At 46.8% G+C, this 24,067-nt stretch overlaps 1 protein-coding gene across 4 annotated transcripts in view; it reads right to left on the minus strand.

Annotated features, from left to right (window-relative positions):
- The window catches only part of LOC125710259 (kalirin-like), a 143,655-nt gene extending 126,898 nt beyond the window's left edge, over window positions 1-16,757 (minus strand). Inside the window, exon 1 of one of the 4 annotated variants that reach the window (XM_048979810.1) lies at window positions 16,257-16,735. In XM_048979810.1, coding sequence (XP_048835767.1) covers window positions 16,257-16,323 — 67 coding nt within the window. In that variant the 5' untranslated portion in view covers window positions 16,324-16,735. Of the gene's footprint in view, window positions 1-16,256 lie in introns of all 4 variants that reach the window. The other 3 variants (XM_048979811.1, XM_048979812.1, XM_048979813.1) reach the window with 3 other exon arrangements.
- Window positions 16,758-24,067: the final 7,310 nt, after the last annotated feature.

A 24,067-nucleotide genomic window follows, 5' to 3' on the forward strand; every position in this document is an offset into this window, starting at 1 on the left:
TCACTGGGCCAGTTTCTGAGATCTCAGAGGCAGGAACTGGGCTACATTAGACTCCCAGCATAGCTCAGGTTATGTGTGAACCCCCCCCCCCCCCCCCCCTTGGAACCCGAGAGGTGTAGCTGGGCTCTTGGAGGAGCCACACTTTTCACTAAATTGGCAGCTGTGGTGGGAGGGTGTCGACCTCGGGATAAGCGGCTGCCCGCAGACTGTGGCGCTTGAGGGAGACAGGAATGACAGCTAGAGAGGCGGGAGGCTGTTTTCCGCGCTTGGTGTAAAGGTCCTTTCTCAGCACCGGGCAAGATCCTCCACACTAGTGACATCAAAACACGGCTGCCTGGTAGAGGCAGTCCCCAGCTTACCAACGAGATCTCCTGTCTAACTATGTCTTTTAGTCGAATTTTTACATTTGAGATAAGATGGTCAGTAATATTCTGCATAATAACAACAAAAATTATACAGTATTATAGTAAAAGTATCTCCATATGGTACAGTACTATACTGTACTATACTGTACCTTGAGTCGATGAACCACAGAAGCTGTGCAATATTTTCACGAGTGTCACAAAGTAATGTGTACCTTACTACAGCCCATTGTATCTAACCCAGTTGCTTTTATATAATAGGCTTCATGGCAGTCCATTCGTAAGTGGGAGTTGTCTGTAAGTTGGATGTTTTTAACCTGGAGACTGTCTGTAAATAGACAGTTTTATACACAGGCTGTGTCACATAAATCTATCCCAAAAGTATATACCTGTGCATAGGGAAATAAATAAAAAAGGAGTTTGCTGGAAAGTTCTGAAGCTTTTTTTATTCTTAGTTTAGCTGTCCTCAGTATTTGTTACGGCTGTATTGATACAGCACACCCTGCACGTCTCGCTTTACGTTAAAGATGGCTAACTTGACATATTGCGTTAATACGTCAATCCGCCACGAGCCAGTGACCTGTGCATCACGCAGGATCCAGATCCTAAGCGGGAGGATCATACGTGGATAAGAGGGAAATATTATGCTGTGCGGATTCATGTCGAGAAACTGATAGGAAAGAGAACAAAGAGATGGCATGGTGGGCCATCAAATGGCTGTCTGATGTCACAAAATGTCCCCAAGCAGCACCGATAATATAATGACCCAGTGTTAGATACTCAGGTGACATCATGCAGTATCATCCCACTAGACACTAATCATACTAATCAGATGACCGGGTGACACATTGCTGTAACACTAATGAAATAACCAGATGAGATAACACCAGCATCAAATTTATTGAGCTAACCCAATGACATCACACATGTCACTGGGTCACTTGCTGACCACATGACATCACACATGTCATTGGGTCACTTGCTGACCACATGACATCACACATGTCACTGGGTCACTTGCTGACCACATGACATCACACATGTCATTGGGTCACTTGCTGACCACATGACATCACACATGTCATTGGGTCACTTGCTGACCACATCACACAATGACCGATGCATCGCATCATAGTTATTTGACAACCCCCTCCCCCAATGTGTCAGTGCCGAGATCTGTCTTCCAGAATGATGCCTATGACAGACCATGAAGACTCAGCCTCTCAGTCTTGAAACTACTTTATTTCCAAATCCAAGCACAGACTCCAGAGATTGATGCACGTTGCATTTGAGATGAGACTGAAAGCATAATCATATTCAAAAATCAAATTATGAGGCATCAGCCTACATGGGACAATACCTCAGAAGTGGTTAAGACCCTCTCCGGTGGGCAGAGCATTACCAGAGTAACGGATGACTTGACTTAAGGCTCCAATACACTAGCAAATCTGTCTTGTACGTTTATTAGCTCACACCTGCGTGCACCATTCAGCAAATAGGCTACAGACGGTTTGTCAGGTCCCTGCCACATGGGAACGGGGCACCTTGGCAGGAATATTGCTCCATGCAGGACTTGTAACATTCTTTATGGTCTGGATGGCTGCAGACATTGGCCACAATGCAACAGCATATATACTTGGAGGTCGTCTTTGCAGTCTCAGGTACTCCTGCAGCGGGCTCTCAGTGACAATGCTACAAACGCTAACACACTCGTTAGAGCGCATGCTTTTGTAGGTTTGACGCGGAAAGGCATGGTGTCCCATCACTAAGAGATGGAGAACCGTAAGGGGTGTGGGATTGCATCCCCAACAGTTGTGTGGGCATTCACCGTAATCAACTGGCAGGACACACTCTCTGTCTCTCTTGCTCTCTCTCTCGGTTTGACACATTTGTACAGATACATGCACGTGCACGCACACACACACACAGGGATGCCCAGAAGACACACTTCTCCCCTCTGTACAAGTCTCGCATCATCACAGCTCATTAGCAGGGTGTCCCCGAATCTCTAACGCAGGAAAACTTACTCGGGAAAACGGGCCGCTACAGATCGTCGATGTGACGCGTGGCTGTGAATGTCACAGACGATGTGCGTTGATTAGTTTGTGTGTGGGTGGGGGGACAAGGGCTGTCAAGGCAGAGACAGGCCCATGAGGGGCAGGGGGGGAGCTTGCTTCCCTAGAGGGGGGTGGTGTAAACTTTGGGAGGTAATTGGGACCTACTGAGTTGATATGAGAGGACATCAACCTCACCTGGGAATTCATTAACCTGTCTTTAACCTGGGGAGATGAGTGTTTCCCTGTGCTACCCTGACACACCCACACACTAACCCAGGATCTTCGTAATGGTGTCAGGCACACAGCAAAGCTTGATGGCGATTGGGGGGCGGAGCTGGATGGTAGGCACAGCTTTGGAGTAATGAGCCATCAGCCCTGGGTGCAGGCCTGCCCGACTTCAAAGGCCTCTTGTCTCGCCTGCCATCACGCTGCGACCGGCAGGGCCTGGGGGGTGGCTCCACAGGAAGGTGGGCACAGCAGGAGGGCTGCAGTGGGTGAGGGGGGGGGGTGGTCTGTATCTGCCTCCGGTCCCAACTTGAATGCGTGCAGCCAGCGAACGGCATTGAGAACCGTGTCACATACATCAAATCAGTCCCCCCCCCCCCCCCCCACACACACACACCACCCCTCCCTCCCCATGTCCTTGCTGTGCACTCCCATCATGAACTGAGGCCCGGGGCAGTTTCTATGCTGCAACAACCCTGTAACAAACCTGCCCTACAATGGCGACAGCGAAACAGGATTTTTTGCATTTAGTTGCTCTTATGGCCTTAATTTCAGACTTGAGGGTACAACAGCAGCTGGGTCACGGGTCCACGTCCGTAAAGGCTGGGCTGGGCTGCTTGCCCACTCAGAGGGATTCTGAGGGTGGGGTGGGAGCGAGGCATGAATCCCTGCTCTGATGCTTTCAGCAGTACCCAAATCTGGGCATTTCCACAGTCGATTCCCAGCCCGCCCACTCTCCGGTCCAAAAAGATACACAGGAAACGGGTCCGGGCCAAAACCAGAATTAGATTTACAAGGGCATGTGACACCTTGTGCGGTTAGTGCTGCAGCCCGACACCTCTGAGCTTTGGGCTTTCAAATCCCACCTCCGCTCTGCGTCTCCCTCCCATACGAGGTGGGATTCCTCCACAGATTCAGGTCTCCTCCCGCAGTCCAAAGAGAGGAAGTCACCCATGGTGATCCGATCCAGGCTCTGCCCCTGCCTGGTGTCCTGTTCTGCCTGGGCCAGGTCTCACCCCCCCCCCCCCCCCCCCAAACCTGTACTGGATAATCATTAGGAATCTATGATGCTTCGTGGGATTGCTGTACAGGAGACTCACAATAACGACCTCAAGATTACAGTGGTACAGAACGCTCACTGGTCATGTGACCCTAAAAATGCCCTACCCACAGAGCTGCCGGTTGCTAGGCAGAACAGAGCATAAAAGCAGAGGATGCTCAGCATGTAGACTTTTTGGTCAGCGGACATCCATCACGCGAAAGTCGACATGCTGAGCGCAAATATCCAGTCTGTGTCGAAAACACAAAAAAAACGACGTAGCTGGAATGCTAAATGATTAGCAGCTATTTACACGTCCACGGGCGTTGCTTTCAGAGGGTAAACATGCCCCATGTTCCGGGACTAATGACCCGGGAAAGTGACGGCACGCACAGACGGCGCACAAACATTCTCACCCCTTCCCGGCTGAGAACCAAAGCGGGAAAAGGAAACGTGGCACTTAGCATTCCCGCAAATGGGGGCCCCGTCGACGCGCGGGGAAAACACGCATGGCGGTGGGTGGCTAATGAAGCGAGGGCCTACTCCCGCTCCGCCACCGCCTGCATCAGCCTATTTTTAGCTTCTTTCGCTTAGAGTTCGCATACTGCACATTTCTGGGTAATTGGCTTTGAGGGAAAACCATAATTCCGTGTTTCAACTGCCGTATCTGCCAGGTTCTCCTGCCATTAAAGAAAAAGGAACAAATACGGCCAAAAAATAAGAAAACAACTGCAGTTCACACACCCTGCAAACCCATGGACCCTAAATAAACCAAAAATGGGCTGTTGAATCCGACTGCACATCGAAATCTGAAAGTCAGGCTGCCCCCACCATTCAGCAGTGATGCAATGTTCAGGAAAGTAACGTTAAAGCAGGGCCCAGTAAAATGATTCACACGCACTGCGATCTTAAATCTTTTGAGCTGTACACGTTTGGCCGTAAAGAATCGATTTGCAGTGTGAGTATGGCGTCTGCTACCAGACAGAAAATTTAGGACTTTTAAATTGAAATGGGGCACCAGTAAGATTTACAGTGACAGTCTGCTCATTTAATGCAGAAAATCTGTCCTGCATCTTTACAGCTGCCCATGAAAGTGCGTCTACAAATATCTGCTCATCATGCATCTCCGGGTTTTTTATTTGCCGCGAAGTAAATATTGGTCGAGGATGTTTTCACCGGTATCGAAGGTCTGAACTTCGAGGCCATGTTCAGGGACAAAGCTTAACATTCCTTCAGCTTCACATCACCTAGATGAGTGGCAGCGGGGGTGGGGAGTTGTAGGGGTCCAGCTGATCTTAGCGAGAAGAAGGCGGGTAGCCGTCTACATCTCAGGCAAAGACACAGGATGTGTCGATGAGATGAGCATCACAGATCGACACCAGGACCCCGAGGTGCTCGTGGTGAAGAACCCGAATGTGGGTTGCCTCCGTGGGTGACAAGAACCGGAGCAGAGGGGAGCAATGCAGCACTACACTGACAATTGACTAAAAATTATAATTTCATGTCCAGTAGCCCGTAACGGTGACCAGTGTGAGTGTTTCGAGAAAAGAGGCAGAGGGTGGGCGAGAAGGCAGCTGCACAAGAAGTTACACTATTGCGGCCATTTTCCTCATTCTCCTTAGATGTTACTGAAGCTTCCAGCTATGCGAACATCTAAAACATTGGTAACAAAAGGCATAAATGCACTTTCAGATGAAGCAAGAAGCAAACCAATGGAATAAGCTGAAATAAGGCCAGCCTACAGTAAGAGGTGAGCTAAATATAGTCAGCACATCTGTTGTTCATGTTAATATATTGCTTAGTTGAGTTATTTTCCCTTTACAAAGGAGAAGCCTTTTTCAGTGCTGGCTGTGGCCATGGCAGTTAATGCCCAGGCATACAGGAAAACTCATTAATCTGACATGAATTAATAGGCTTCTCCAAATTGAGCGATGAATTATGTCCAAAATGTCAGCAGCTCACTGATGTCTAGGGCAATCTGTGTTCTGCCCCTGGCATGTCGGTGAGTGTGACCATGGGTTCGGTACCAGCAGGCACAGGAACACAGGTTAGGTCACACTAGCTGATGTTTGCTAATGTTTGATATTCGCTGTGGTTTAGAGGGTTATTACAGATTATCAGACGTGGTACCCATCAGTAAGGCACTTGACGTCTAAAAAGTTCTAAAAAGAGCTTTAAAAAGCAATTGCTTAAACATGCTGTCAATCACGAACTAGCAAACAGCAATTGGTTGGATGTTCTGTCAATTAATAGCTATCCCACGTTCCATTGGTTAGCTCATTGACTCCCATTGGTTAAAACCAAGAGGCATTCCACCTGAGGTGTCCCCCCGCCTTTTACCCTATGCTGCCTGGGATTGGCTCCAGGCTCCCCCCGTGACCGAGTGCTAAATAAGTGGTTGGAAGATGGATGACAGGATGGTTTAAACCACACACTGGTAATCCCACCCACTGCAGTGTTTCAAAGCCTCATTTGTGCCATCTATAGGTCTTCAAGGCAAAGAAAAGAGCCATGCAGCCCATCTCAGAGCCAAAAGTGGCCCTTACAAAAACCGCACCAGCAACCAGAATAAAGCACCCATAATCTGCGAATTAAATAATGTCAGAGTCAAATACGCTGCAGTCGCAGGCCGATAATACGAGAGAATGGAAACAAGGGGGAACGGGGTATTGCATGGCTGACCAATTGCTTAAAGAAACAGAGAGAAGGAACTTTCTATAAGAAATCCTGCCGGAATGTGTTTGAATAAGATCTCGGAGGAGGCGGGACCTCACACAGCCCGGTTCTGTTGGTACCTCGGCACTGGGAGGATCCCTCGCTCTCTTTTGTCTCCACCAGGAAAGAAGCCTCACACTTCTCCTGTCCTGAAGGATCTGGTTACTGCTGGAGCCCAGTTCCACACCCAGAGGTTCTGTTTCCAGTAACGGACTTATTAGCAGAATACGGGGGACATTCCGGAACTGTGGGAAACATTCTATGCGTAAACAGGCACTTCTAAAACTCTCTAGGCCAAACTAGGTTCTACATCTAAGTGTGACTATTTCTGACAATGGGTCTTATTTACACTGACCTCAGTGTAATAGGTAAGGGGCCCAGATGGACATCAGTTTACATCCCAAAACCCCCTGTAGGAAATGTCTTTTCATGTTCAATAGCATAACAAAATAATTGTAAAAGCTTAGCAAAAAAAACATGGCTGTATATAAATTAATCTTGCATACAAATTGAACAGTTCAAACATGCTGTTTCAATCTCTTCAAATGAATGAGTCCAAAAAACTACTAGAATAAAAAATAAATATTTAAGATTTTTTTTCGAATCAGGCCATATTAGGTCAGCTGGCTCCGGGCCGCAATGGGACCGGGATCCGGTGAGAAACTCTCGCTCATGTGCGTCTTGCGAGCAGCTGGAACTGCAGCGCAAACCTCCGACGGATCTGCTCAGTCCATTGCGGTCGCAGGCGTGCGGCCTGCTTCCTCTCATGCCGCTAGCCGGAAAGCGCAGAGACTGCGCAGGAGCGGCGGCATGGAAGCAGCACTCGCATGGGTGTCGACGCATGTCACACAATTCAGTTGTTGGGGGTGGAGCTATTCGAGCGCAAGGCTCATTGCAAATTAATATGGGGGGGCCGAAGTTTGCTTGGCTGTCTGGCGGAAATGACCAGACAGCTGTGACATCTCAGGGCGCATGGCGAAGACACATCCACTGCTGTGCTTTTTTCTGAAACACTGCAAAGGTGGCCAAGGTTGAGGTATCCTCTCCCGACCGGCCGGCCCAGTTTCACAATTGGGCCGACTGTGCCCCCCTGGGTCTGGGGGCCCCGGCAATGTCCTTGCAGCAGAGGAGAAGTCGCGTGGGTGAATGACACCCAAGCGCTCTGCATTTTCCCCAGTTTCTGCTCTAGCAGGAACTTACAGTCAATAAGGAAACAGAATCCAGCAGGGAAGGCCTGTCTGCCACTTCTAAACGTGACACCCCGCATATTCCTAAACATTTTTCCAGCTCTCTTTCTCCAGCTCCTTCAACCTCCGTCCCCCACTAATAAACCTCAGACCTCATGCGTGGGAACCAGATGTAATAAAAGTTGTTACTACTGTGTTCTAATTGCACAAATGGCATCTTCCTGTTCCAGTTGGTATGGAATGGTTTTATCTCACTGTAATTGGTGTGTTACCCACATTCAAGACAGTGTCCCCCCCCGGCGGTTTAATTTTTAATTGTAGTTCCAGTTACTTATTCAGATTAAAGAGCAGGCTGCTCTTTGGTTGGTGTGCAGTCTGTAATTTGCCTACCAGTCCTGCTCCATCAGCCCAGTCTGCTCCTGGAGATTGTAATTAGCACTCATTAATCAGGCGCCCTTTGACTCTCCTCGTGCTTCGTAGGCAATCGATCGCCCTGACACTGCATGCTGAAAATTTAGGACGGCAAAGAATTAAACGGCGGGGATTGATGTCTACGCACTGCAGAGAGCAGTTCATTCGGCCACAGAGTTTGTTCATTCTCATGTTCAGCTTGGTTTCACGTAATGTAGCGTGTCTCGTAATGTGGGGTGTCATATAATGCAGACCCCCCTATAGGCCTTGATGTATCACGCGCAAACCTACCCTTTTAAATGCCCCGGGGGCGGGGGGGGGGGCACCTCTTTGGGTGGGTTTCCTGACCACGCTGGGCTCCGCGCCCACTTCCAGTCATTCCTGTGCAGCTCACTCGCCCTGCCTTGCCCCCCGTTCGTCTATCTCGATTTTTCCGGCGGCTGAGTCACTGCGCCATAGACCGGACGGGGGTCCTAAGCACGGGTCACTCGTGCAATATGCCCTCCCTCCTTCGCTGGGCCCAGATAATACAGGAATTTTTAAAAATGTCCCCCCACTCCTTGCTTTGATTGAAACGTTTATCACGCGGTTTGTTTAGGCTGGCAGCGATGCAGCGAGGCCCCTCTGCCAATACTCCCAGTGCGCCCATTAATCCACCAGCTGCGCTAACTCACCGGGCAAGCCTGCCCCCCCCCCCCCCCCGCCATGGACTGAGCCACACGGCCTGACACCGACCCGTTTCCCTGCTCAGAGACATGAAGGTGTTCTGGAGAAGAACTAAACAAATGTGCTTCTGACACATTAAATATCAGATGTTGTGATTATGTGTCTTTTCTCAAGGTTTCAACAGCGTAGTCCTTTCTGGGATTTGCACCTATGACCATCCGTTCATGACCGGAGCTTCGTCTACGCTCCCAGATGATCTGCACCTTGCCTTGCCTTTGCTGCAGTCACACACCGTAGCAGGACACCTCTTAGAAGTGGAGTACCAGCAGTCCTTCAGACAATCTCTACTTCTTAGGCACCTGCCTTTTTCCAGCAGTTCCTGCAAAACCTAGAGATGGTTTCTCCAGATCCATGCTAGGGTACGGGGAACAGAAGGAGCGTCCCGATCCCGGAGCAAGTAACTCTAGCTTCCGGACATAAAGCCAGGCACATTATTAAGGCTGACCTCAAATATATCCCAAAGCTTCGTAGCAGCCCACAGGTCTCGGAGGCGACGCTGCTAGTAAAATTTGCCGACAGTAAAGTTAAACCACAATAAGGCTACGATATAAGATACAAGACATGATCAGAGGCGGTTTGCCGAGAGAAAGATGACAACGGATGAAAAAAACCTCTTTATGCAGAGAGAAGAAGGAGCGGTACATGATTAATTAAAGAGAATTCTGTTAACGACAGGGACTGGCACAGATAACAACCAGGCTTGTTGGTGTCTCTGATGCTTTATATTGGCGTGATTTTGGATCCTAATGATAGACTTTTGTCCATGGGCCTGTCTTTAATGAGAGGTTCAAGTCCTTTGTCACGTCAATCATCTGAGACCACCCCCCCCCCCCCCGAGATGGGCACGCAGAAATGGAAATATGAGCCATTTCGCTGTCGTCATTTTTATTCCATTCCTCCTTCCCTGATTCTGGAATTCCCGTATTCCTAAAGTTTACACGTAAGCCATAAAGGAATTCTGGGTAGAGGGCCATCCTCGGGGGTTAAAAGGGGCCAGTGCTAGTGATTTAAAATGACCACATCACCCAGTTAATCGCAGCTCGTGAGGCAAACAGCCATTGTAACTGGGTGAAAAAAAAATGGGAAAAGACTGCTTTAGGGGTGTCTCTCAGAGGTGTTTCTGAACATACCTTCTGGTGGAGTGAAGCATCAAACTGATGAAAGGCATTGATGATGATGCCCAGCCCCTGGGACACTCCCCCATCTCGCCCAGGGCACATTTCCGCTCCTTTTGCCCTTTTTCGCACACGCTGACGCTGAGCCAAGCTTGCGGCAAGGGTGCTGAACGCAGCAGACTGCCGCGTGGTGGTGTGGTGGTCCGGGGGTGGCTCAAACTCACTGCTGCTCGATGGGCGCCCATCCTCGCCTGCCGGCGTGCACTGTGGCAAATTTATGGGCCCCATGACCCGAGGAAAATGAAAGCGAGACAGAGCCGTTGCTGAGTAAGGCCGTCACGCAGACATCCGTCCAAGATGGGCCCCCTGGCGAGAAAATCGCTGGTCTGAATTAACGGACTTGGCCGGCTCCGGCACGCTGCTGGCTGGACAGAAACGGGAGCCAGAATCACGTCTCTAAACCCGCCGCACGCCGCTGTCGGATTCAGTGACATCCCCCCAGCTCCGACGGCCTGTGGGAGATCATAGTGCGGCCATCCAATAAATTATTCACGAACGCCATCCAGTTCCCTCCCATGTCACCTTGCTGATTTTTGAAACGCAGCTGTCCGTAGACATTCGTCTGCGGGGCTCGGAAACTGAAAATGAGAGCACCTTCGTGGAACTGGAATGTTCTTCGTAGTCTTCTCCTTCAAGACTATGAGGAATATTTGTGGTTTATAAAAATTCAGCTAGCTATTTGAATCCTTTTTTATTGCGCCTGTTCTTTCCTTTGCAGGCTGCCCTTTTATTTACAGAAACGTGGCCTCCAGGAGTGATGCAGGTATCGGCGTCTCCGTCTGGAGCTTTCGGTACAACAAAGGCCAATTAGGTAGCCTAACTAATTGCATCCAAAGCTCTGTGTTCACTAATAAAAGGGCAACACCGTCAGCTGCGGAGGAATGGGATTCAGACCATTAACTGGACTCTCCGAGCTTCTCATAAGTTCTTAATTGCCTTGGCTGCGCCTATAGACACTTTCGATCACGTTTAATGTTGTTAACCTTTAAAACGCCAGTGGCTTTTGGTATGTTCTCCACCCTTCTGCCTGCTCCACCTTACCTATCCTGAGATGGTGAGCAGGGATCTGCTTATTAACCCGCTGCTGTACTACACTCCCAGAGCTAAAACCTTGGGCAGTGTGACCCAGGTTTGTGCTCCGCAGCTCCTCCACCCCCCACCCACATGAAAAGGAAGCCCCCCCCCACACACACACACACCCCAATAGAGACTCTTGCTGACCCACCACTCAGAAATCCACTCCCATGTGGGATTGCAGCCACCCAACCCATTAGCAGTTCAAGTGGCTAATTAGACTTCTAAGTAATTGTGTGAACACGCTTGACCTCCGGAGTGAAAGGCGTGTCGCGGAGAGAAGGATCTGAATGGCCCACAGCCGCTGAACTTTCTCTAGCCCGCCGCTTAAGTTCAGAACATTGTGACGCCATCAGGATGCGAACACCGTGTCACGCCAAATCGACACCATATTAACACCCTATTCACCGATATCAACAACCATTCTGACTTATTAAATCCAGTGTATCAGAAGTGAATCAGTCCAAATCACCACAGTGCCATATAAACACAACATCGCTGGGCCGACCCAGATCAACAACAAGACGCCTGCTCCACACCACAATGGTCTATGGACACCACAACGGAAGATCATCAGAAAGCCACGTGTGAAACTTTGTGGAAAGCCCAACATTCAAAGCAGGTAATTAATAACACGTATAGCATTTAGGTCACGAATAATACTATTACTTATGTATTATTTAATGACAAATTACTTGTTCTCTGTGATGAGAAGGTGCCCCATTCTGGGTTGTTCCCCCCCTTGTGCCCATAGCCTCCAGGATAGGCTCTGGGCTCCGCCCCCCCCACCACAACCCTGAATAAGACAAGCAGTTACAGAAAATGGATGGATGGGTGGATGGATGGATTTGTGCTTTAGTAGTAACTGAGTTACTGAGACAACCACGGTTGGTAACTGCTACCGGCTATTGCTAACAGCTAGTAGGACTTTCGGTGCGCAGTTCACAGTGTGACCTACCTTGGCACTGTATTCCCCCGAGGATGCACCACGAGGCCATCTGCAAGGCTAGGCAAATGTACAGACTGCTTATTTGCTATATCGAACAATGAATGTTGGGAACAGAGAATTCTGTACATAAAAACCCAAACCCCATGTCATCCTTAAAGGAAATGGAGCAGCTCAGCATATTATAGGAAGGTAGAAAAACTAGTACCTACCCAGTATTTGTCATCCATCCATCCATCCATCCATCCATCCATTTATATAATCCATATATACAGTGTGTAAATGTATACCTGCACTTTTTAAACAAATCAATAAAAAAACTGATCAGATGAATTACATTACTAGCTTAAATCTTAATTAACAACTGAGAATTTAAGCTGGAAAATGTGATGGATGAAGAAACTGCTGTTTTCTCCTCCCCCCGCCTGAGTGACTGAGGCGTATCAGGTGTCAGCAAACTCCCCACCGACGAGCCGACAGTGGCGATCCTGTACAGCGTTAAGGGATGTGACAAGCTAACAGGAAAGGGGACACGGTCCAGTCACGGAGCCATCAAAACAAACAGCGGGAAACACTCTTCGGAAATGATCACAAACACGGGGCCCACGGGGGCCGTTTCCCTAAAAGCCTCTTTCAAGTGATGTCTGATGTGTTTCAGCTGAGGCAGCCGAGCTTTCATACCCGCCAAGATCCGGGGAAGGAGGACCCTGTGGCCCATGGGAGAGGAGGGGTCTCCACTCCCAATTCTACCCTTGGTTTCCAACCAGGACTCAGTAATTCCCCACAACTTCTCCTTTAACCCTCTGAATCAGACCAGTGGGAATTCTCTCTTGCCCAATTAGCCATCTGCTACGTTGCCCAGAGCTGGGTCATCCCAATAGTGCCCCCACAGGTGGTAGACAGGGACAGAAACCCCTTCCCAACAATGAGAACATGATGACCCCTGCCATATTGAGAGACCCCCCTCCCCATTCTGAAATAGGGGACAGGGATCAAGTCCTACAGGGCACTGGCAGAGGGAACCGACCAAATATGATTAACATCGGCCTCTTAGCCGAAAGGGTCAGTTCATGTTACTCACGGTTGCCAGGATGCACTCTTGGTCTGCGCCATTACTCTCTTTCGGGGGGGGGGGGGGGGGGGGTGACACAACACAGTAGCAGCATCATCCCAAGTTAAAGTCAACCTAGGACTCAATGTTTGCTTTACTAGAACTCAAGGGTAATGACAGGAAATCCCAACGAACGTAAATGTTTGGACATTTGCTGAGAGCTGCACCCCCCCCCCACACTGCTCACTCCTGCTGGGCATTGTGGGGCATCTGACTCTGAGAAGCAGGCAGGAAGCAACGGCCAAACCGACAGGTCACATGTAGCGACAGCAAGTCAGGCTGAGATCCCACCTGAGCCGCCCGTTGGTCACTGGGCCGCGTTTCAGTCCGAAGGGCAGATTGCGTGAGTGAGAAACCCGAGCCAGCTGGACAACTGAGCCACTGCTGGAGGCCCAAACACAACAGACAACTCAGGTGTGACATTCAGTCCTCGCCACCTGTCACATAGTCTTGCATATCGGGAACATGAGTGGAAATCCCCAGGACCGCGTATGCTGCAGTCAAACATGCCCCGCCTCCATCTTCATCCCCTCTTCCCAACAGCTCCACTGAAATCCCGACACGCACCGCTGCTGCTCCTCCCAGCCTCAGACACAAACTATCGCCTCGTTTTTAAACATGTGCTGTTTCGCTGGTGGCCACGTTTCAGGCGATTCATTAGCCGGCCGCCTCGCTCTGCCTGCCATACTCCGGGCGCTAACAAAGCCGACGCGTGGTGCTCGGTTGATCAGCACATCGATCCCTGGGCTCCCGTCAGCTAGTTATTTGCAGTTATCCACGCAGATTAAGCTCCTCGCACAGCGATGGCAGATGTTGTTAAACAGCACCTTGGTGGGCCTAACTACCCTATTAACGATTGCCAACTCACGCATTTACCCGCTTATTAAAGAAAAACGGTCAATTTGAAAGATAGCCCCGGAAGAGGCCATTCAGAATGACCCAATTCATCTCATCACCATATTTTAAGGGCTGGATCAGAATTGTTGGAAGTGACCAGCCATCCAGGAATAAGGCGCACAGACAGTGTAATGCCTAATAAAATGAACTAATACCTAGAGGTTTACAGGTCTAACATCTATGAGATAATGTTACTATAACCTTTCGTTATATTCAACTGTATAATCGGTCTGTAGCAGACATGCATCACAGTCACAGCAACTCCTCCTGTACTTCCTGTGACAGGCTTCAGGTCCAGTGGACATTTTATGCCATTTTGGATGGAATCGCCTGAGAGTGACTGAGGCAGCAATGTAACAAACACTCACCAACGCTGTGGGAATCCCATGTTCCTACCTGGGGTGCCATGTTTAATATGCCCTTAATATGTGTGTGTGTGTGTGGGGAGGGGGTCCTCTGGGCAGGTTAAAAACACCATTGTCCTTTTTCTGCCACGTGGTGAGAATGTATTAATGCTGATTCGACTATGTGCCAAGCTGTCTGCCCCTGGCAGGGGGGGGGCACAGACCCCAGCTGGGAAACATGGGTGGGGCAGGGCCCGGCACTCTCATTCCGGGGGGAAGGAGAGAAGTGGGGGCGTGGGCGGGGGATAGGCGCACAATAGGCAAACACATCCATCGATGACGGATCTCCACCAATGGGGAACAGATGTGCCCCCATACGCCACCACACCACAGCAAAGAGGAGCACACAACTCCATATGTGAGTCATTTCAATTCTGTTTTAATGTGGGGGGGGGGAGGGTTTGGGCTTTGAGGATGATGACACGAAACACACTTCTTCTGCACTCCCCTGCAGTTTGCAGTCCTTACCTCCTTGTCCACATCTGCTAAGGTAAGCACTGGCTAAGCGTGCTCTTCCAGAAGGGAAACCGCAGCTCCGACTGTAATGCAAGCGACCAGATACGAGCTCCTATTTCCTGATACTGTTGGATGAAACAGCATCGCAGAGCAGCCTGTCTTCTCATCACACATAAAAGTAGATTCTGAAGCACTGATCAACAAGACCTGAAACTGAGGGCAGGTTGGTTAACAGAAGCCAATCACTGGCTTAGGGTCCAGGTGCCTGCATTCCGCTGTGGGGGGGTAACACTTTCTGAGACCCTCGTCGCCACTGACCCATATCTTCCCAGTCACGTGACCACGTCTACAGGCTGCGGTATCACTCCGAATCAAGGTGGCTCGAGAGACAGGCAAAACGGACGCACACAACGGGAGAGCAAACATTAAACATTTAAACGTTATTAACTGCAGAACTCCACGGAGAAACCTGTGGGATTTCGAAAAACCCGTTAAAGGTTCGGCCTACTCCCAGCATCACTCCGAGTAAACACAAGTCTGCAAACTACAGTCCTCCGCCAGGGGCAACACAAACAACCGCATTGACATGAAAGTTACCAGCATCGTCTGCAAGAGCTAATTGGAATAATTGCGAAACGTTTTACACTAATGTCCAACCTCGATGTTTGTCTTGTTCTCCTGAACAATGTAAAAGGGTTTGCCAAGGATTGGCTGCCCTTTGCTGTGGGTGATATTATATTCTGATGTGGGTGTGTGTGTGTGGGGGGGGGGGCACTGTCTATTACACACACTAGCACTCGCCCGAAAAGCACAAGTCAAATCTGTCAGTCTACTTAACCTCATGGAACAGAACTGAAACATCTCAAGTTCAAAATAACACAGTATTTCCTACCTATAATATTTATAGTATTTCCTATATATAATATTGCTGGTATTAAAATATATCTACTTATGCTTTAATATTCAAAATTATGTTATTGCTTTGTGCAGAAAAGCTGGCTTTTCCCTTAAAGTTTACACCCCAAATTCGAGTTTTCATGAAAGAGGTGCTGAAGAATTGATAGCAAAATCCAGTTTGAGCCGATGCGATTCTAACCTGTCCGGGGGGAAGAGGCTGTAAAACCAGCCAAATTGGAGAGTCGTGACCGAAACTGAGAGCGTCCGCGTACAGCAACCGAACCAAAGTGATGCCGATCTCTTACACATGCCCGTATCCCCGTGCAAATAATCTGCGGATATTAGCACATGCTTTGCCAACTGATATAAGATCAAAAATGACATATTCCGGACAGTTCAGAGGCACTGATTGACTGTGGCGGCGTCCTCCCAAGTTAGTACAGTAAAACACTATATGGTGCTTGTTCTTTAAGACTTAGAGATTAATAAAAGAAATCATACACAGGACATCGCGCCATACATATTGTATTGGTGGCTCGACAAAGGTTACAGTGAGACATTCATAGATCAATACCTGCTTTAAAAAACGCGTCCGTATCCGAGTCAGTCGGTCCATCCTCCGCAGCCTCCGCCGAATTCATTATTTCTCCTTGTTGATTTTAAGGGGTAAAAAACCTAATGAAAAGTATATCCGGTGATGTCCGCTATAAAAATCAGCGCTCGATCACCTCCATGTTCTCCAGTCCCTGGTCTCGGCTGCTTGCTTTTCCTTGCGGTGGTTTTCCGTGCGCCTTATTAGCGACAAAGAGCAGCGCCGCGTATCTCGCTCTATTGTTCACGGCTCAGCCCAGTACAGGAGCCCGGCGCTGGTTTTTCTTTTACATGGAGGGGGGGAGGAATTATATTAAACACGCGGTTGAGCTATGGGTTACGAGTGCAGGATAGGTTCAACTGAGCGTTTCAACTCGTCTGAGCATCCCACCTCCCCAGCTCCATAATAAATAAATAAATATCTGCGCCCAGACACGGCTTCAACATATGGTTGCTTTAGAGGAGCACCTTGGCAGCGTATGGCAGTGATGTCATGACAATCTGCAAAACGCCAGCGACTGCTCTGCTGCAAAGCAGGACGTTTGGGCGCCCCCCCGGGCAAGACTTCGAAAAGTTGCCCGTCTAAAAGGCGTCTTTCGTCGCACAGATATTCATCCATCGCCAAATTCGCCCATCGCACACGCCAGCATCCCGGTAAGGGGGCGCTGGTGTGGCTTTGCCCCTAACAATGGGCACGGGTCTCGCCGCAGCATCCCCCCAGTCAGCGGACCGCTCGCATCTCCTCCCTTCCCAATTTGATCCCTTTGCCTTAAACTGTCTGTCTCTAAAAGCTCATACTTCCTTCAGGCACACTATAATTAGCTCAGAATTATGATCCCGAATATGACATTAAAAAAATTAAAGATAATACATATTTCGTCTCGGTTCGTTGACCGCAGTTTTATGTTGGAACTCGCCATCACAGTACTGCGTAATGAAGGTGTGGATGTAGTTTTCAGAAATAGTCAAAGTACAGTATGTTAAACAGTGCTGAAAGACCATAACCTGGATGGGTCGTAAATAGAATTATCGTAGTAACATTATAGATACATATTATTTATAAAAGAAAAATACTCTGTGACCTCGACAGACGGGGAAATGGGCTTTACGTTTGCTCTGCATCAGCCTTCGAACTTCCATCTGGGTGCCACTTTCATGGGCAGACGTAAGAAATACCACAGATCCTCCACAAGGTATATACAATAAATTAAAATACATAGCGATACTATGGACATGAAAACTGCTGACATGTGAAATACATTAATATGCTACCAATAACGACTCTTTTTACCAAAAGCAAATCAAACAGAAATAGCAGTATAGCAATAACGCAGCACTAACGGGTTGTCGCGTAATCATATGATTATCAAACGGAGGCTCCCTGTTTTGGAATCTGACCTCTCTGAACAACATGATATTTTACAATAGTCTTCCATTTAGATGGATAACATTTGAAATGAAAAAATATAGCCTAACGTTACGATCGAAATGGCTGGCATAATATGCCGTATCTCCAAGAATGAAATTAAAATAGGACTGAGGCTGTGAGACATTGGTCATGCCTTTACCAATGCAATTACAAAATGCAATGACTAAAAAAAAAAAACATCAGTATGTAGAACAATATCGCCCCCTAGGGGAATGCCGTGACTTAAACGCTTTCCCCTTCCTCCCATTAGCACCCAATGACTGTCACAGACGCGTCATAATTGTGACAAATGACATGTGGGAGGCTTCTGTTCTTCTTTCATTTAGGCAGAGAAACAAAGCCACTGACAGCGACAGCGCAACGAGACTTACGTAGGAACAACATGGCCTCGTTACGGGACGATATATTTTTTCCACTTTTATTGTTATTTAATTTTAAGCACTGCCTTTCATGCGTTTTTTTTTCCAAACTAAAGTGCGTCTATTTCCCGTGGGCTTCATGATTACCAGCGGCTCTCCTGGGGAAACACGTCATCCTACCAGAGGTTCCAGACATTTTAAAGTGGTTTGCCAATAGGGTTCCCGCCTAATCCATGTCAGGAGGGACACTATCAGCTAATTCAGGTTTTACAAACTACTTTAAAGCTGAATGGCTCCTGTGCTCGGTTAAATAGTTCCGTTTTTCTTATGCTTTTACTGGTTTGTTTGCTTGATCCCTCTTGACATGGATCATATGCAAGGTCGCCCTGTTTGCCAAAGATGCCATTAATACACAGCCGAGGGACCTCACAGAATTGTCCGATTTGTAGCCTAAGTTCCGACTGTCCTCAGAAGAGGTCCGTTATTGGGGAGAAAAAAACAGGTTTTTTTTATTGTTTTGCGCACTGCGCAAATATTTCTTAATTTTTTTAGAACGGCTAAAAAACTAGAGACGTTTGTTTTTATTTTGCGTTTTCAGTTATGAAGGTAACTTCTTCAGTGCTTCGCCATGGCTACGCTCGCATTACGTTTTTGTCTAAATATTTAAATGGGTATTTACCCGCATATTCAGGGCAGATCTAGTCATATTGCAAACTAGGCATTTGCCTAGGACCCAATCGGCAGAAAGCCCCCCCAATATATTTCTGGTTGCGACTGACCCAGGCTGTATTTTTGTATTTGTTCTTTTTTGCCTTGTCAATGGTCAACTTCATGTTTTAGCGGCTTGCAGTTTTCTTCCGGAAGGTTGTACTGACTTGCATCTTCTCACTGGTCTCTTTTAACTCATTTAGACCCCCAGCTCTTGGCCTGGGACAATCAAGGGGTCAGAGACAATCATGCGGGTATTTCAGCCCAGACACCACAGCGTTCTGTGATATTTCCGTATCTTGCCCTGTCAGTCTCTACGTCCAAATAAATTATGATGAACTTGAAATAATTTTCATATTTTGTGTGATTTCTAAATGACAGTCAACCAATCAAAGTGTGTGTCTATTGTTCTGTTTGTTGATTAAAAAACTTAAATCATTGTTGTCCTGCCTCGTGCCCATTGCTTCCGGGATAGGCTCCGGACCCCCCCCTCCTTCCCCCTCGCAAATAAGCGGTTTGGAAAATGGATGGATGGATGGAAGTCATTGTTGTCAATCATGACCTAAGACCCTATGTGTTTCTCCCTTAACACCACTGTGCACTGTGAAGCGTTCAGGTCGGCCTTAGCAGCTGCTCGGTCACCCGGAGGATCCTTCCTCTCCGTCTCTGTTTTGTGATGGATTAAGTTTCATTGCTGTGCTTTACTTCTGTACACAGTAGTGTCTCTCGCATAAATGGCAAAAAGCACGATCAGGCTGTCTGATTTAGTAACAATCCCCAAAGACCTCAGATGAAACGTCGATTTGACTTCATTAATTTGACTCGTAACAAGGTTCCTTGAGCATCCATTGATTTCGTAAAATGTTAATAAACATTCAAATAATTGTGCACCTTATTCCACATCTTTTTAAAAGATTCTCTCTCTCAGGGACCCATTAAGTTGAGCCCCAACTCTTTTTTTTTACATCATATTCAGCAAAGAAATTGAGACCCTCGAGGAAAACCGAGGAGCTTCTGTCATCAGCAGGATTTTTGCCTTTCAAGTTTCTTGCCATCCAACCGATGAAATGTACATGAAATTATATTATATTACTGTATATATGCCCAGAATGTTTACATCATAGGGCGGCATGGTGGTGCAGTGGTTAGCACTGTTGCCTCACACCTCTGGGACCCGGGTTCAAGTCTCTGCCTGGGTTACATGTGTGTTTGCATGTTCTCCCCATGTCGTCGTGGGGTTTCCTCCGGGTACTCCGGTTTCCTCCCACAGTCCAAAAACATGCTGAGGCTGATTGGACTTGCTAAAATTGTCCGTAGGAGTGAGTGTGTGTAGCATAATTTGCAGAACTATGCTAGTGTGTGTTGAATCTGTTTCAGGGGAGAGCTAGTTTATTGTACATCTGTGCAATGACAATACAAGGCGTCTATTAAACAAACATCCTTATAGAATACAACTTCATATTTATTTTTATCTAGGGTGTTGTGTTTGTGAAAACGTTGCAAATGCCATTTTTCCCCCTAAAATAATAACAATAAACAGTTCCTGCAGCAATTATAAGGAGTGAAATAAGTGCCAGAGGGAACAACTATCAGATTTAATATACATAAATACACACACATATATACATATACTCTGGATTTTTTCTTCATGAAGTACAAGTCTGACACTCTCACATGAAAAGCTTGTTTGGGGAGAACCACAGAATTATGGGATGTCCCAACCACTAGGTACAGATTAGCTAAAATGCATCTTCTAATGCTGGTTAACCTGCCCCATAACAACTCCCCAGCCAAGAACAGGAAGCCCAAAATGGAACAATTATTAAAAAAAAAAAAAAAAACTATACCAAACTGTGTTCCGCGTAGCTCCTCTTAGGCTGTTATATTTCACTCTCTGGCCCCAAAGACCTGCGACGTTGTTTTCGGTCCTGCAGTTCTTGGAGTCGACAGGTTCTGGCCCGTGTGAGCATGTCCACTCACAGATGGGCCCGCCGAGAGACCAGGTGCCAGGAAGTGGCAGCTCGCCTCCCGTGCGTGTGTCTCTCCACCGAAGCGCAGGCTGCGTGCAAGCGGCCTATTTTGGGCACGCTGTGCTGTGTCGCCCAGCCGGACCCTACGCCACTGCTGAGCCCGATTGCCTGCCTCAGTCCCTCAAGCCCTCCGCAGTATTATAATGAGAACGCCGTCGATATTCACATTTACATAATTATCAGACGCTTTTGCCCAAAGCGACGTACACATGAGGCAAATAGCACATTACGAGCAGACATGCTGTGAAGGAGACGACATAAGTGTAGCTACACTGAGCCCAAGTGTGAGCAGCGTTGGTGCAGGAGCTACACAAAAGCTACACACAGCTACATAATAACTATTAACAAAGAAAGAATATAGACCGTTCAAGGGCTTGTAAGTGCAAGATAAAAGAATTCAATCCACACTGAGGTTAGACCTGTTGCTTTTCGCAGTTCATAGGATGGAGTTAAATCAAACATTGATCTTACCAAATGTATTTGCCGTTTACGTTTGCAGAGTAAAATGAGGGATACTCCGACATCTGATTGATGATGATTGGCGATGTCCATGTATTATATAATCTTGCACTTTTTATACATTTTTTTTAGTGACACATCCACTTTGTATATATCAGTCGAATTGTATGCGGCCATTATCTTGTCATCTGTGCATATATCCACTGTATGGATGTCAGCCATTAACAACCGGTGACACATTCCATGTGTGAATGTACTCGGACAAATAAAGCTGTTTCTAACACAGAGCTGTACCGTGCCCCTGATACACAGGCTCACTGCTCAGTTATACTGTTTTCGCCCAATTAAACTACGCCTGTTCATCTGCCTCAGATACCTCTGTCAACCACTGACCAGCTCTGTCATCATCTGCTACCCTGTGGTTACCGTATCTATACCGGATGCTCTTGTATTTTTTGCACTTGTTTTGTAGGAACATAATTTTGATGGTGCCTTAATTACAAAAGCTCTCGTCTTGGCCCCTGATGATGCTTCCTGGAAGTTCCGCCCAGCCGCAGTTACGGCTAATTGGCTCTTTGACAGCTGTATGTAAGTGATGGATTATCTGCCTCGATTGTACGTCGCTTTGGACAACAGCGTCTGTTAAATAAATCAGTGTAAACATAATGCTTCTGTTGACGCGCGGTTCGGCTTTCACGCCTCCCTGTTTCCAACTGGACCGCACTGCCCCCCAGCCCGGAGAGAAACGCTAGGCCAGGTCATGTGATTGTCACCCAGGTGACAGTCGGTCCTGACTCAGATGTGTTCTCTGCCAACCGTTAGGCCGAGACAGACTCCCAGGGAGGAGACCGACCAGCCAATGCAGCCAGACAAGGACAAAGAGAGGAGGACAAAGTCTTTTGCGAGGCAACACATGCCAAAGCAACATTCAGGCACAATCTATGGACAGCAGGGCAGCCTTTTTAAGCCATGTTACCTTCACAACATGACGACAGCGCCATGCCGTAGTACAGAACTTGCAGGTTCCTTTGTATAAAATCTTCCAGTAATGACAATATAGAAAAGTACAACATCTGTGAATGCAAGATATCTTGTTGTAATTAAGGTTACTACTAAAAAAAATTATAATAATAATAATAAATAATAAACCTGTTCATTTTGAGTGAAATGTTCAGACAAGTCCATTATCTTAAGTATTATATATTGTTATAGCCAGGAAGAATCCATTAACTAATTAACACCTCTGACATGAGCATGTTTTCTCCCTAATTGGATAAGATGCTGTTGGAGTGAATATCCAATCAGGTTTCCAGTAAATAATTTGGAAGTAAAACATCAAAATAGCAATGCTGGATATGCGAAGACAATCCGAAATGTTAATATCCTGTAAGATATTTACGTTAAATGGGAGCAAAAATTCCAAGGCTGGAGAATAAAATACTGATTGACTTTTACAATCCATGAAGATAAATTTAAGAAGATTTTAGAAAACACGAGTACAAGAAAAAATCAGCGCAAGGCTCCGCCCTTCGGGATTCCCGCTGGAGCGACATCTCTGCTTCATTGATTTAGCTAATTAAGACTCCTTCCAACAAAACTGGATTAAATGAATTAAATGATAAAAAATCAAATATTGACAATTAAACGCAGATATAAGTAGCACTCTTTAATGCAGGCTAGTATTTACCATGTTTGACTCCACGTGTCTGGCTCTGTGTTCTGACAAGATTTCTCATTTAACATTAATATTTCTTCCCGCATCGTTTCAGACATAGTTAATGATATTCAGCACAAAACCAGAGGACAAAGTGGGCAGATTTATATGGTAAAATTAACATGACTCGCCCAGAGCTATTCCACGTGTATTGATTGCGTTATTCTTTTTGGCAACCACTAGAGGGCACTGTTACTAAAATCTGGAAGACTACGGTATTTTGTCGACCCTGTTCACTTGAAATTCAAGATACTGAAGCGCAAGGACTTTTTACATTTACCTAATTTCATTTTTTTGTATTATTATGCTATTCATATAGTTATACACACATTTTTGATTGCAAAAATCAATCTTATTGTTATTTGTAATCAGTTTGGATATATTTAAGTTTCCTTGAGTAGCTGCAATAAAAATGTACAAAGGTCAATATCACAGAAAATCCCTGTGTGTGTGTATATGTGTATATACTGTATATATACATATACATACATATACATATATATACAAATATATATATATATATATTTGTGTGTGCGTGTATATACTGTATATGTATATATGTATATACATATTTATGTGTGTGTATATAAATATATGTATATATATATATATATATGTGTGTGTATATATATGTGCGTGTGTGCAGTTTAAATGCAAAAACACGCAGCTTGTTGGCTTATTCAACATCTTCATCAGCACTAGCAGCAGACAGACCTCTTACACTCAGAGACTGACAGGAAGAGACACTAATCACTACAGCAAAGATAAACTCAGCCGAGATGCCAAAGTCACATCCATGACAACCACAGCCCTGACAATCAGCAACGACAGAGCAGTTAATGATCTTGTAAAAGTCAAAGATGTAAAAACACAAGGGCTAACAAATGTATTTGATGATGTGGTTGTTCTTGACTTGAATTAGACCAAACCAATTCGGTACCAGACGGGGTGTTTATTTATGAATGGCTTCTCTAGATTTAACAATCTGGGCCTATTTTGTTTGCTTGTACATATTTCCACCATTTCCTGTGAAGTTCTCCTGCTACAGATCACCGCCAATCTAAACCACAACTTGTGCAGACTGCAGCAAACTAT

Source organism: Brienomyrus brachyistius, chromosome 16 (assembly GCF_023856365.1).
Source record: "Brienomyrus brachyistius isolate T26 chromosome 16, BBRACH_0.4, whole genome shotgun sequence".
Classification (NCBI taxonomy): domain Eukaryota; kingdom Metazoa; phylum Chordata; class Actinopteri; order Osteoglossiformes; family Mormyridae; genus Brienomyrus; species Brienomyrus brachyistius.